This window comes from Falco naumanni, chromosome 4, assembly GCF_017639655.2.
Source record: "Falco naumanni isolate bFalNau1 chromosome 4, bFalNau1.pat, whole genome shotgun sequence".
Taxonomy (NCBI): domain Eukaryota; kingdom Metazoa; phylum Chordata; class Aves; order Falconiformes; family Falconidae; genus Falco; species Falco naumanni.
Genome location: NC_054057.1, coordinates 21,907,927 through 21,923,730, shown reverse-complemented (window position 1 = coordinate 21,923,730; position 15,804 = coordinate 21,907,927). Strand labels below are relative to the sequence as shown.

At 38.8% G+C, this 15,804-nt stretch overlaps 1 protein-coding gene across 1 annotated transcript in view; it reads right to left on the bottom strand.

Annotated features, from left to right (window-relative positions):
* Window positions 1–15,804, bottom strand: part of POU6F2 (POU class 6 homeobox 2) — a 250,195-nt gene that overhangs the window by 165,807 nt on the left and 68,584 nt on the right. Inside the window, exons 2-3 of the mRNA XM_040593708.1 lie at window positions 12,290–12,381; window positions 11,095–11,323 (exon numbers count right to left, since the gene is read on the bottom strand). Of these exons, the coding sequence (XP_040449642.1) occupies window positions 11,095–11,323; window positions 12,290–12,381 (321 nt within the window). The remainder of the gene's footprint in view (window positions 1–11,094; window positions 11,324–12,289; window positions 12,382–15,804) is intronic.

Genomic DNA, 15,804 nt, shown 5'->3' with positions numbered 1-15,804 from the left:
ACAGCTGCTGGTGGCTAAAATCAGAGCTGTCAAGTTAAATTTAACTTTGCAGGTACTGATGGCAGAGAGTTATTTACTACGTAAACCATATAGACCTGCAACCTGGGCACTCAGGGCTCTAACAGAAGCCTCTACATAAAGAACGTATCTCTGAATCATCAGCAATGAGGATTTGTTTTCATTGCATGTACACCCATCACAAATTACTGCTTCCTGAAGCACTAATACAGGTTTAAGGCCATGTCAACATTAGCAAGTAATTTGCTGCAGTATGAGAGGATCACTAGATGGAGACAGTTGGTTCTGAGTCTCTCCCTCTACTTCTAGCCCAGGGTTTTTACTTTGGACTGTATATACTCTGGTTTCTTGCACTGAATGTGTGGGTCTTGAAACCATACTGGGGTTTGGGCCAACTGTTGGTTTGGGGCTTCATATCAGCACCTGGCTCTGGGATGTAGTTGGCATGCACCTGGAGTGGAGCTTCTGGTTTAGCTTCCTCCAAAAGAAATCTGGTCTGTGCACATCAAACTAACCTGAGGCAAACAGTGGGAACAAATGGATTAATTTCAAGTGTGCTCTAATTCTCTAAACCAAAATACTTCAGTAGATGCAGCCTGTCATACAGTAACATTTATTTTATGAACAATAGCTTACCTCCTCCCTTCCTATACCACAAACGTTCCCCTTACTACTACCAGTGAGTTAGATTTCTTAGCCCTTGTGTCTAATCTCCACCATGCTATTTATGAAATGATCACATCAGGAGACAAAGAGAATGCAAGTGGAATGTGACTGTGTATAAATTGTTCTGTATTGGAAATCTCATCCCATTCTGTTATTTACTTTTCTCCAAGTAAGATATAATTATATTTGTATAGGTATAAGTATAGATATAGATTAGATGTTACATTACAAAGCCACAAGGGTTCCTGATCTTGTTAACATGATGGTTGTCATTGTTTGTTTTTTTTTGCATGAGCAAAAGCTCATTACTGAGAACCCTTGTCATTCACATCGACTTGTGTTTTCTTAATGGAGCATTTCTGAAATGAATGGCAGGACATACATTTCAATTCAAACTGTACCTTGGAGTCTTGCTCCCACTGAAGTCAATGAGGCTTCAGGATAAAGGAAGCGTTATAGTTTGTGTTTTTACAGGCACACTCTAGTCTCTTTTTCAGGTTGCTTTAAAGGAGGGCCAACAGCTCCTCAAATATTTTTACTTTCAGGTATTATTTCAGCTGGTCTATTTGGCTACCTTCTATACTAGTTTACTTGCACACTGACAGTCTCCTAGGCTCAAAAGATTCTATAGTTCTTTCTATTCCTTGCAGTGCGGTAGGATGCCATAATGCAAATACCCAAGCCTCACCCTGTCTCAGTTAGTCAGAATGGGTATAGTTTGCTGTGCAGAAGAGGTGAACTAAAAACAAGTCTCACTGCTGGGGAGGGTAATAGCAACACTGCTTTTGCATCAATCCCCTGCCAGGCAATCCATAGACTGACACTGATGGTTGCTCTGGAGGGAATCACTTACCCTCCAAGCTAGAGGTAAGATGCCAGATAAGCAGTAGCCTGTAAAAAGGGATTAAAAGAAGAGAGAAAACCAGGGGGAAAGATTAAGATAATTTACCCTTGTATAGTGTATCCATCATAAATCCCATTGTCAGTATCTATTGTTCAAGTACCTGACAAACTTCTGTTTCTATCCCCTCCATAAAAGCCTCCATCATATGGAAAGTTGCGTACCTTTCATGGTTTTATAATAAACTGGAAGTGAGTAACAGTGCGATATCAAAGGAAATAAAACTCCAGTTGCTATTGCTGCTGGGGTTGCCTTCTGAATGTGGCTTATACAATATTTCATCTGTGCTGACACCTTTCACTCTCAATTATTTGGCTGCTGTCAAAACAAATCAATCATATTATAGCACTGTGTCTTCATGTTACCATTCCACTGCAAGTTAGCTGCATTAGCTTTGAAATATATGGAAGTATAAAATTTATCTCTATTATTTATTTAATACAACTTTCTCCCTTGTGAGTTATCTCACAAACATAGCAAACTCAAATTATCTGATGTCAAACGTTGAATATATATAAATACCACTAAGAAATTTTAAAATAATGGCACTCATGGGAACATAAATGCATAAAGATACACTTGATAAGCCTTACACTTGCAGCCAATGATTTTCTTCTGACAAATGGAACAAATAGTATATGTTTTTAATTTTGGTTGCAACTGGCCAAGGTGCTCATATTAGATAAATGTAATTTCATAAGACATAACTTTGAACTACCACTCCTGCTAAAGCAGAGCAAACCAAAGATTTAAAGAACGATTTTGTTACCAGTAAAATGAACAGGGGGTGGGGGAGGAAGCTGGGACCGAATATTTTTTAAAGATGCTATAGTGCTGGGAGGGGAGCACGGTCTTCCTTTACAGTTCACAAGCATTGATTTGGGAAAGGAAAAGCTAAAATCTTGAAGAGAAAATCTGAAAGCGATTGCCCTGTTAGATTGCTAGACTTACAGTTTTCAGAGAAGGTGTAAAAGTTTATTCTTGAGAGGTTTTATCCTTTTAAAAATAGACAAGAAAGAAACAACTTTCAGTTTGCCAATAAATGAATTTTCTGAAAATGTACTACTATCTTTTTCTTGTTTTTTAGACAGGATTCATGTCCTGTTACAACTGCATCTTCTAAAATACAGAAGCCCAATATACTGGGAAAATTACAACAGGTTTATCACCTCCAGATGTTTACCTCTTCTTCATTTATTACTGCTGATATAACGGGAAATCAGCTACAGAGTGCAAAACACATTTAGGAACATTTGCGTTGTGAATAACCAAGCTGAAATGTAAAGATGGACAGAAACAGTGCTGGATGAGGAAAGGGACAAGAGGCTGAAATGGGATCTGAGAAACAGAAAGTCAAAGTTATTCAAGGATCCGATTATATAAATCCAAAGCATCAGCATTGACTTCAACGGAACTAATCATGGAAGTGAAATGAGAAACTTTCCTTTGTGCTGAAGATTTATTTTTAATATTGCATAATTTATCATAACCAAGCACAACTAAGTGAAAGAAAAGTCTGTAAGATATGTCAGATCTACAGCAGATAAAGTTTAAAAGCAATATTCCTGTTAAAATAAATAAGGGGGAAAAAAGAACTATAGCAGGCAACAGTTTAAGAACCCATATTGTGTTGGATATTACTAATCTTGGTGGAAACTTCCAGTGTTTTTATGGGCTACAGAAGGTCACTGTAGGTCCCAAACAAGGAAAATTCACCGTATTACCGCAGCTACTCAAAAAGGTCTATGAACCAGAGCAAGACTTCAGAATTTAGGACATTTAGCAAAGATCTAGCTGTGTCTGAGGAACTCAAGGCATCTAACAACAGTGATTTGAGCCACTCTGTAGGAAAGCACAGCGCTCACTATCTGCACATTCATTCACAGGTAGGAAGAGAGTTGCAGGAAACCTGCATGGATTGCCTGCCATCATATGGGACACCTGGGGCGGAGCACAGAGCCAAACACAGGTCTCACGTCTGCGCTCTCTGCTACATGTGTCAGAGCAATAGGCTTGTAAAGACAAAACGTTCAAGGAATGAAAGCAGCTTCAGGGATCAACGACAAAATGAGAGCGAGGCCTGAAGATCTCCATGAGCACAGATTTCTACCCAAAGGACATAAAATTGTATAGTGGTCTGGGGATGAGAAAACTCAAGGAAGTTTCACTTTCATCATTCCTGATGTCACCAGACAGGTCCTGTTCCCATTTCTAGAGCAATCTCAGTGGCAGACACAATTTTTTTCTCAAAAAACAACAGGAAAAAAGAAAGATGCTGTAAATGTTTCAAGATGCACAATCTGTAACTATTTTAATAAGAGAGTAATAACACACCTTCAGAACTTTCCAAGATAATTAAGGAAAAAAAAAAAAAAAAGGAGGTGTATGGTTCTGTGGCACAGAACCACACAGACTTTAAAGAGATATAATTTTTAAAAATTAGCTCCCACGTAGTAGGCTTGTATGTTCCATGCATTCAAAACTCACACCATTAAAAATGACCATAAACCCAGATGGTCAATAGTGTCTTTGTTGTTTTTATGAGTCCCTAAATAAATATGTGCTTGATTAGAATCTCACTGGTCTATCAAGAACACAATTTTGTATCCAGGGAGTTTTTAAAACATGAATCATAGGGATTTTATTAATACAAACACCATGGAAAAACAAAGGAAATTAAACCACAAAGACTATAAATGTCTGACTTAAATCCACTAAAGCAAGGAAATTAAGACTGAAGGCTGCAAATCCATCCTGGTAATCCTTCTACAACTCACTCTATTGCAGTAAAGAGTCTTGGATCAGTGTATGAGTCATATATGCATACATCATATAGACATACCCTTCTATGTGCATGTGATCTAGATGTACCTACCTATTTGCATGTAATCTACCAGCGCATGAAGCATGTACGCTACAATGCAGAGGTGAGGAACAGAATGACAAACACTAGTTAGGATTTTCACTTGCATTTGAAATTTCTTGGCTTTTGTAAGATTACAGTAAGTTAAGTGCTTCACATTATTGGAATGAGTTTTCTCTACATTAATTTAAATTGTCACGGTCTAAATTCAAGAAGAAGATTAAAGGCTCCTGGAAACAGGTGCAAAGATATACTTTAAAAGCAGCATTAAAATGCATCCATGTTCTGGTTGACAGAAACTTCATTTATAATCCTGCATGTAAAGTATTCCTGCCAGGAGCAGTACCAGTCTGAGTCAGAGCTTAATAAAGGGGTACATTCCCAGAAACGCCCAGGTCTTGCACACCAGTCACGCCACAGCTCCTAGCCTAGTGGTCACGTCTGCTAGAGGGTAGTTAACCAACAGGATTTTGGTGGAAACTTTGGGGAGGTGCAGACTACTTCTGCATTTCCCATCTGCTTCTTGGCTACAAGTATGGAAACTCAGACACTGCCAAAACTTGGCCTGCAAAGTTTAAGTAGGTGTGAACACTTTGATTTCAGAATTAATTTGATTTACATCACATCATTACTCCCCACTGATGTTGTTCCATAACCATCAGCAGCGAAAAAGTAGGCATGTCAGAGGTCTATTTTGGGTGGAAGGCAACAACCGAGCACACAAGCATGAGGACTACTGCATTTTAATGCCTCTTTCAGTAGGCCTTTAACTTGTGGGGCAGAAAATCCAAACAACAAATAGCTAACACACTGGGAGTGATCAATAAACAACTAGTAACTAATAAAGCCCTGAACCTTTCACATTCCCTCTGTGAAGGCAGCAATTTGCCACTGAGTAAGACGAGCAATTAACATGAGGCCATAGCATTCCCACAGGAGAAGCCTAGGATGGGGGGGGGGGGGGGGGGGGAACCAACCACACAAAACCAACCAAACAAAAAACCAGCCCAGTAAGGTTCATTCTGCACTACCTTCAGAAAACCAGGTTTCGCCCTTTCTTCCAAAAGCATATGTTATGTCTCCCAAACAGTACATTTCCTGGGACACCAGACGGAGACACAAAGCCTTCTACCCATCATTAGGGATCCCTGCCTACTACTTCAGCTTCCCTACTACACATTTTGGATGGCATACAGCTGTTAGCCTGAGGAAACCTGCTGTAGTGGTTGCTAATCCATAGGCATGCTGTGCATGCCACAATGTGCTTAAGGAAGCACAAATTCATGCTATTTCTTCCCATGTACGCAGGTAGGGAGGTTAGTCTTAGGGGGTGGCTAACCCCTTTGTTTAAGTGAGCTCTTCACAGTGACTGCATTATGCGTTTGAGGGCTTCACAGAAATTGCTAGTTTAGTGCAGCTCCTTTTCTTGGTTCTTGTCACTCTTGTTCTGGTTGTGTTAGTACACTGCAGAAGTACCTGGGAATAAACTATTCCTCTAAGTGAAACATCATTTTGATTATTACTGACATTGGTGCTCATTAAAATACATAAGTGAAACACTGCCTTTCTGTAGACTCTGAAAGCTATTTCATGTTACTTGAAGGGGAATACAAATGAATAGGGACTGCATCATGTTAGTTAAAAGGGGAAAATGTTCTAAAAAACTGGAATTGGGACTCTAGATCAGTAAGCAATTGAGGTTTGTAGTTTACTTCTTTTCTGTCTCTTTTTTGTTTTTCATCTTTCTCTGATTTCTGGGTGTTTTTTATTTTTAAGGTGTGTGTACACGGAGGAACGGAGGCAGAGCATGTTTACTTTATCTGTTGCACAATTAATGATACAAATCTATGTACAGATGAAACGAGATCTAATAAATGTAAACAATGTCTTTTTTTCCTTTTTGTTACCATTGTCTTCACCAAACACTCGTTTTGACTAATGTCAAGCAAAAAAAGGCCTTTTAAAATTTTGTTTTACCATCATCTATGTCTATTGTTACCCATATCAATGCATTTTAATGGCTGTCTCCTGCTCTCAAAATGTTTAATACATTTCCCCTTCCATTGTATTGCAGCTAAAATATGACCTGCTGCTGTTTAAATAATGTAATTTAATGATTTCACATTTTCAGCCATGCTAGGTTTCCTTTCAGCACTGAAGCCTTTCACTAATGATTTGGGGAGATAGTTTGTTCTCATTTCTTTCAGAACTCAAGACTGCGAAACTCTGACTTGGAAATAAATTATTGACATCCACTTTAGGAACAGTATAGTATGTAGTGGAAATAAAATACACAAAGTTTCAGTGCCATGAGGCTAGAATCTCCAACTTGTTGATTTCTTTCAAGATTCAAATGTCATTCAAGCTCTGTATTGGTGGATGTATCTAAAATACTGTTGTGCCATTGCTATGCGATGCAATATATTTGGGCCAAACCTTTGCAGAGAGACTCCCAAATTTTTATCCACAGTGCACGAGTGGCCAGCAGCAAGCTGGCAGGCAACACCGTGCTAGTTTCTTCTTATTTCAAACACGTATGGTATACTAAAAGGATAGCTAAAATGCATTAACTTCTTAGCTAAAACTGCTTTGGCTGTCATGGAAAGTGAACAAAGTGAGGGGACAGCCTTTAGCAACTCCTCAGCACTGGCATACCTTCCCATTATTCAGTGATTTCTGAATATAATTTTAACCCTGTTGATTTCATGTTGAAAACAAGACAGAACAAACTCAGCCCCCCCAACAGGTATCTTTCTATTCAGATATACATAAATATTACACTGAGATTTAAAAATCAGACGGGCTTGAGGAAAGAATGTCTTTCCATTAACATCAGCTCCCAGGCACTACTGAATACTCTGAGATTAAGCAAACACTAGTCCCTTGGGAAGGCTCTTGAAAAGGATAACTAAAATTAAAAAAAAAAGAACACACTCCCCAAAAAACCTGGCAAAGGAGATGCAGAAATTGAAACTGTTCAGCCCAAAGAAAAGTTTCCTGAAGACAGAAAGTTCAATATTGATGAACTCCCATTTGGACAATAAGAGGAAAGCTGGCAGGGTGTTTTCTGCATTGAGTCAATAAGGACAGACCAAGAAGCAATGGACTAAAAGCAGCAGGCAGGCAACATGTTGTCTTGTAGGGTACCTGCCTCACCTCTTCTCACAACCTCACCATTGCTACTGTGACACCTCCAAAATTTTTGGTGATTAGGAAAGGATAGCTGTGTTCCAGCTGTAATTCTAAGAAATGCTGATTGGAAAACAGGTGTGTAAATTCCTTGGGACAACAGCTTTCTTGGACGGTTTTTAAATTTTTATCTTCAGTGCTTTTAAAGGATTACAGTGAAAAGTTATGTTTGTTGATTTTATTGTTTTCTTCAAAGAACTGTTGGTGGAAAGCCAGAATTCCATAGGTGAATCTGTGTTATGTTCAGGGATTTCCATTTACTCTAAAGCAGATGGCTCTATTCTGCCACCAACCCTCCGGCATCTCAGTTAAATTGTATTCTTTGCATATTCCTCATGCATATGAAATTTTCTTAATAGAAGCCAGGGAAAACATGTTTTTTTAAGTTTCACAGCAAGAATTTACATATTCACCTTCCTTCTTTCTGTTCACACCGTTTGACTTATTTGCTCAGGGAACAGATCTCGTATAACACTGTGTATGGCAAATGACAGCGTAATGAACAGAAAATAATCAAGTATGTATCAAGAGAAGTAGTTCTGAAAGAGGCTTAGCCTAAATCTCTTTTTACTTACAGCAACAAAATTCCTGTTGACTTAGTGCTGGATCAGGACCATATAGCAACTGAACAACGTAAAATAAACACATTTGGGAAAAAAACATTATCTTACTTCACCCCGGACCAGACCTGAAAGTTCCCAAGAATAAAATCACTTAAACATGCATGTGGATCAAACAAAATGAAGTGGTATTACTTCCTTCATCAGCATTTAGTCTGATTGAAGTACTCTGTTAGATCACAACTTTTCTGAATCCATACGTTATTCAAAAAGTCTTCAGGGTGTCTTTTGAATTACCTAGCTGGGGTAGTTTGTGATGAAGAGGTTTAGAAGTTTACTGATGAGAGAAGAAAAAGAAGACAGAAGACCCAGCTCACAGGAGCTGTGGACATCTGTGCTTGACTGCACTGAAATTCAGGGACAGCATGCATGACAAGAGAAGTAATAAGACAGGTTAGAAAACAGGCTGAAAACATTTCCCCCAGTCATCTAAGTCGATTGTGCCACAGTGAGGTTTAAGACAGATGGAAATTGATGAATATGGTCTGATTTCACCCAAAAGGCAGGAATTACCAAACCGGGTTAAAGCATAGGCTTCTATGAGTATACCTGTAAAAGCGCTGGCTACAAAACAGAACACATATTCTATGATTATCTTTCAAATAGTCACAAAAACCAGGAACCAGAAGTCAATCACTGATGATACCACACAGCTAAAGACGGTCTCAGCACTCTCAGCTGACTCCTACCTTCATTCACACATGCATAAGGTAGTGGGCTACACAGGAAGCAACAGAAACTTACAACTGTGTTTCAGGGTTCTTAAGAGCTATCTTGACCAAGTTACTTCATTTCCTTGTGTATCAGTCTCACTTCCAAATGAGTGCAGTGGGACTTGCTTAGAGGATTGGGAGGGAAGAGTAGAGAAGACGACAAACAGCAACGCAACTAGGTGAATTCATGGGTGCTGTTCCATTTAGCTACTTTATGGAAGATGGGATTGCATCCATAGACAGAGCTGTACCTGATGCTCCGGCAAGTCCCTATTTGATCCCATGCTTCTATCTATCTGTAAAGATTATAGAGGAAACCTTTTCATCTGGTAAGGTCATTGCTTGCAAAATTTATTTGGCAGCAGAGTTACACCTTTTAGCTAGCAATTAGACACCCATGGCTAAACTAAAGAGCAAAGGTTGCCTGGCTTAATCCCTACCCTCCAGCTTTGCAATACTGGGTGAATAAACAACGTAAGAACTGCACGAGCTTATGTTTATTTATAATACTACATACCCAGCAACTATAACCTGGGGCACTCCAGAGTGGAAGGATACATTTTTATAATGCCTGTTTCTTCATTAAGATTTCATCATCCACCTACGCTAAAAAGCCACTTCTCCTTCACTTTGTTATATCTGCTTTTACCCACTCCTGTTCCCGCATTATTTTTTTAATCTCCAGTTCCCTACTTTACATGCACTCTCAAATTTTAAACAAGCAAAATTTGTGCATTAGTGTGTCCTGTTCATCTATGATTTATGAATGACAGGTTCTTCGGTGCAGCTTAATGGTATGAGAGAGACATTATTTTAAACATTAAAGTGAAAACCATTTACAACTATGATAAGAGAGGTCTGTTGACATTAAACTTTAAAACATTCACAAGGTAAAGGCAAGTAGCTGCCCCAACAGGTGAGAGTACTATGCATGCGGTTTGTACGGGAGTTTGTTCAACACAAGCTGTCTCTTCCTTCTCTCTGTTTCACAGCCTGTAGGATATCGTGCTTCAAACAAGTCATCTGCTAATCAGCAGCCACCAGAGTTTAATAACTAGAAAGTACTTAGGGCATAGTAATGCAGAGCACTCATTTAAGAAAAAATTACCATACTGTCTGAAAAGAACTCTTCCTACCATTTACATCAGCAAGAAATAAAATAAATATATCAAAAGGGCTAAAGCTTTATTTTGATACTTCTTGCTCACATCTTTATCACTTTCACACCGGACAATCACTTTCTTGCCATCCTCTTCCATGAAAGCTGTACAATTCTATTGTAAAATATTGGCTAATACTTACCTTGCTATACTTGGTTCAGTTCTGTTGAGCAGCAACTGCTTTCTGAGAAGCAAGCAACATAATTATGAACAGTAAATAAATATATCTGTATTTTATATTATATGTGTTTGGATTGAGTACTGCTGCTAACAATGTTAGACACATTAATTGAACAGCAGAGACTACTAGGGAAGAACAGTGATGTTAGAGAACTGTTTTTCAGTCTGATTTTAGATTCCAAGGAGAATGCAGCAGGTAACTTAGGGTAGAACTGTTGCGAACATGGTACAGCTCAGACAACGGGCAGGATACACACAGAGATTAACTTTTTGCTGTTGACTTTGGAGTCATATAACTCCCTCAACAGCTTGGATGAGGATGGCAGAACCTTACTGATAAAGCAGACCTCCCACAGCAAGAATGAGAACGAATATTTGAAGCACTGATGACAGCTGAGAAAACTCTTAGTTGCCCCTACTCTTTCAGCTACCCTAACCATCAGTGGTGAAACAGAGTATTTGTCTTCATGCTGCCGTTTCAAATTTTAAAGTGAACTGTGAGTAGGGAACATTGATCACTGATGACAGAAAAGGCTAATGAATCATTCAAGTACTTTGCATTACTGACCCATAGAATCTAAGACCCAAACTCAAATCTGTTCTGATAAAAATGCAAATATCCCTTAAGTATCTCTCAAGTATCAAAAAACAATCCAAGTACTGACTTTCAATATGCATCAAGAGCAACATTTCATTGGAAAAAAAGAGTTCACTCAGTTTAAAAGAGAGAAAGTGAAACAAACAGGCAAAAGAACCTACTGTAAAAATTACAAACATGACTTACCTTGTAGATTTTGCAATGGCAAAGTCATGATGCCTCCTGCTGCAGCTGCTGCTACCAGCCCTTGGATGTTGGTGAGATTTGCTGTAGGTAGAGTTAGGACGAGTCCTTGTTGGCCCCCCAGCTGCCCAGCCATGTTGAAAGGAATAAGGATCGGCTGATTCAGGGCTGGAGTGCCTCCTGGCATCACCCCTGCTACTGCTGAGGCTAACTGTTGGGCTGTCAGTAACGGCTGTAACAAAACACAAACAGCAAACCTATTTTACTGTGCATAGCTTGGTGTTACACACTTACAACTCTTCTGGCTTGGAAACCTTTCATGTTCCATTACAGACAGCACAGCACAGCACTGCTTCCAATATCTTAAAGCACGTATTTTCACCAACACAAAAAGTTTTGACAAACTTGACAGGCTGAAGATGTAAGCCTTACAATCATGTAGCCTGGTAGCAATCCAGTACCATCTAGACTGGAAAATTCATTACACATGCACCAAAGATAATTTATGAACACAAGAAGGCCTAACTCAAGTCAGCACAGAAGTAACCTAAATACTAACATTTCCCAAATTTCCCCAGTTGTATACTGATCAGTAAAAGCAGAACACACTACAGTAACAATTACCAGAAACTCTGTGGACCAAGACTGTACTGGAAAGTGGAAGAACATTGAGTAACTTCCTAGAGTACAGCTGAACTTGGATAAAATCATGAAGTGATATCGGAAATCTTTTAAAATGTTTACAGTGTCATACTATTATGCCTGCATTTTGCTCTAAAGAAAATAAATACCTGGCTTAAAGGATAATTAAATGCCTTTACTGACACAGGAGCTGTGTGTGACAGGCAGAACTGCCAAAGCCAATAAGGTTGCATTAAAATTGCACAAACTTTTTAATGTTAAATTATTACATGTATTTAAAAATAACTTATATAAGAAATTCAAATAATTAAACCTCCTAAATATGCAAAACTGCTTAGGTTTTATGTTAGAAAACCATACAAAAAGCTAATCTTTCCAAACAAGTAACTTTTAAAGCATACGTGATACATACACGGCCCCTTTTTGTAACATTGTAACACTAAATGCAGCCAAACAATCATGTTCTCTATATTACACAGATCCAAGATGACCAACTGCAGTTATTTACTTTTCATCACATTGCACATCTCGATTAGTTGAAAGGAAAGATACTGACCTGAGGCCCAACAGGAAATGCAGGATGGGACTGACCAGGTTGGTGCTGGTCTGCTGGGCTCGTGTCAGGCAGCACTGTGTTTCCTCTGGCCTCTGAAATCCAAGGAGCAGACTGACTTTAATATCAAGCCTGGGGACTGCCACATTACCTTCTACTTTGATGCCACATTACATCAAGCTGAAAATGATATGTTAAAGTGCTTTATCAATAACTCAAGCACTCAAATCACTTATCAGCTGCATAAATTATGCTGAAATTCATTCAGACCAGCCAACTCATTCAAGGAGCTACAAAAATCTGACAGCAGTGAAACTGAAGATATCATCAACCCAGCTAATGTGGGTTGCATTATACATCAATTTACATACAGTACATGAGCACTCCGCGTGTGTGGGAACTGCATTTTTTACGCTTAGGTGAGCATCAGCCATTCTAATTTCTGAAAGCAGAAATTATCTGAAAAACAATCAGGTCACATCTACTTTGTAGCTTAATAAAGTATTTTCTTTTGTCAGTTAGTGAGGCAGCGAAGGTTGTACTGTGTGCAATAAAAAGGCACTACAAAAACTGAGAACAGGTATGCTTCCAAAGGACAGCTTCTTTTCTAAATTGCATGTGGCGGGAGATGAACAAAATTCTGTGAAACCAAAGATTTCCAGCATTTATTGAGATGCTGAGATCCAACAATTGAACTATATGCTGGGTACTAATGACTTGCTAAGCCCAGAACACAGTCCAGCCCTACTGGATTTTGCTGAAGTCTGTAATACAGATTTGGAAAGGAAAAAGAGAAAGAGCCCTATCAGTTGCAAGAAAGTACCAAAATGTTTTCAAAACTACGTCCCAATCCTCCATTTCCTCTGGCTGAAGGAGTTGCATTGATTCCGAAAGTTTTTCGGTGATCAGGCCCACATTTACCTTGGAAGCTGAAGGAATGACAGCAGGTATCAAAAGTATCTGCAAGACTACTGTGGTTTCTTAAAAAGAAAACTCTAGTAATGGTGTCAGTTTCCCGGTTGGTACGATAGTTCCTGTTCTGTTAGTTTTTTCTGATAAGTGGTTGAAATTCTAAGTAAACCTTAACAAGATGTTCTTTTCCAATGTTTGTCCTATGAATAGCAAGTGCAAGATAATTCAGAACCAGTTTATTGGCACACCCTGGCACAGTAAGGAAAAAGGATATGATTCTGTCATACTTATAAATTTTAAAGAGGGTATTATCAGCTCATTTAAAACAAATTCTTCTATATATTCTCCAAGGGGACAGACTTATAAATAATGGAAATGTGAAGAAAAAAAAACACCCTTCAGCATATTAAGGTACAAATAAAATTGACTGCTACATATTATTCAATTGACTTCTATCTCTACAGCAAGGTGTCAATCATAACAGTATTTTAGAATAGGACTAAACAATAAATTTGCAGAGGTTTTATGCAGAAATCTGAAAATCTGATTAATTTGTAATATTTTCATGTGGTCTCAAAAAGTCAGAAACGGACGTTGCTTTGGGAATACTTACAGTCTATCGAAATATCTGATTTGAAACTAATAAAAATATACAGACTTGCTGACATTTTATAAAGTGAATTCTATAAAAATATGTTCGGCATTTTAATGACCACTGTCATTTAATAATGAGAACAAGCTGACCTACTATAATTGGTGAGGACTCCAACAGTTGCCTAATAACATGCAAAAAGAGACACGGTCACTAAATTTTTTATGTGCAATTTACTCATCCAAGTTACTTGAAAAGAAAGAAATGTAACTAGATATGGGAGATTCAGCGAAAACTGTTTCTTTTAAATGCATTACAATCCCAGTGCTGCTGCTATGCCTAAGACCAAAGAGAGGTTTTCTTCAGTATGGGTTCCTTCTATACAAAATAAAGTGTTATGTTACTAAACACAATTTTACCTTTGGTAATTTCCACATATTGTTGTGGGGTTTTTTTAATCTTCTCATCACAGCTGTATGTATAAAGCGATATTAGATCAAAGGCTCAATACCAATGAATATATCACTCCCCATTAAGATCAAATCTTATAAGTCAATTTTGTTTATGTAATTTTAAGGGCTGAGAATTTTGTCTTTGTGTATGATTTAATTAATATTAAAACAAGCTCCTGATAATCTGTCCTGTCATTAAATTGTCCTATGAATGCTCTGGGAGAACATAACTAGAGTGAAATATTCAGTAGAAGTACGTTTTATTGCATTCACTACAGCTTGAGCTCTCAGAAAATAAGTAAGAAGTTCTGAAGAACAATGCCTGTGCTTTAGCATTTTTTTTTCCGTGGTGCGGCTATCCTGAGAACCACTGTTTTCTCTTATCTGTACCCTAAGGATTTTGCAGTGTTTCATCTCACAAGCTGCGTGTAGTACAACTGGGTTATACTGGTTTATATAGGACCATAAAGCCAAAATTAATTACACTCTTTTCCTTTTGCATTGCACTAATTGGAATCACTGAGGGTTACATTCCTTTCATATGGTCACTCATCGCAGATGATGTATCTTTTTATTTCAGTGCTCGAACACTCTGCCGCTTCTAGCTCACTTTCCTTATGATGCAGGCATTTCAGCAAAACAGCATACACTTTCATGTGCATGAATGTGGTCTTACATGGCACCCTATATCAAATTATGCATGCCATATTCTCAGAGCAAAATTCTCACATTTCCTCTCACGCCCCTTCTAGTCTACCCACCCTAAAAGCTGCTCAAGAGTCAAGATTTTTTTCAAAAGGCACAGGAAAATCTTCCTGCTGGGCTGGCAGTAAACACAGCGAAGCGAGGATTTCAGGGTTAAGTTCTGTTGCATCACACATGGTGACCGCATTTGTTCCTGGCTGTACACTATCTTTGCTGAGACGCACAGGTCAAAGCTCCCAGGAAAGCAAAGCAGAGCAAAAAACACTGGTGGAAGGCTACTTTACCTCTTCTGTCTCATAATGTTGACCGGGTGGATTCCTCTGGTTTCAAAGGATCTGAGGAGCTGGGAGAACTCTGTGTCACAGCTACTATTTCTGATTCACAGATGCATTGCTACTAATTTGGAAAAATACCTTCATTAAGACCATTACCCTAAACTGGCAGTGCACACCCCCCCACACTGTTTTTCCCCCTCTGTTTTACTGCCATTATTTGGGAGTTCATTAGTTCCAGATGCTGGCATGACCTCTGCAGGTAAATTATTCCCCTGTCCAAATTCCAGTCCTCACTAATAATAAATGGTCTGTCAAAATTTGGCTTAGATTTTTCCACTTGTCCAGATCCAGGCCATTACCTCCTGTTAGGCTATCCTCCAACGCTGCTCAGATTTCTATCCGCGAGGGGTATGGCGGCAAGGAACCAGGATTCATAGCAATCCCTACGGAGCTGGGGAGCTACCAGTAGCACCTTCTCCGTTCTCAGCTATGACTGGAGAGATTTTATTCTCATAATACCTCTGATTACTGGTGCACAAGGGGTAGGGGGAAGGTAGTAATGGGGCACCTACTCTGGAAAGA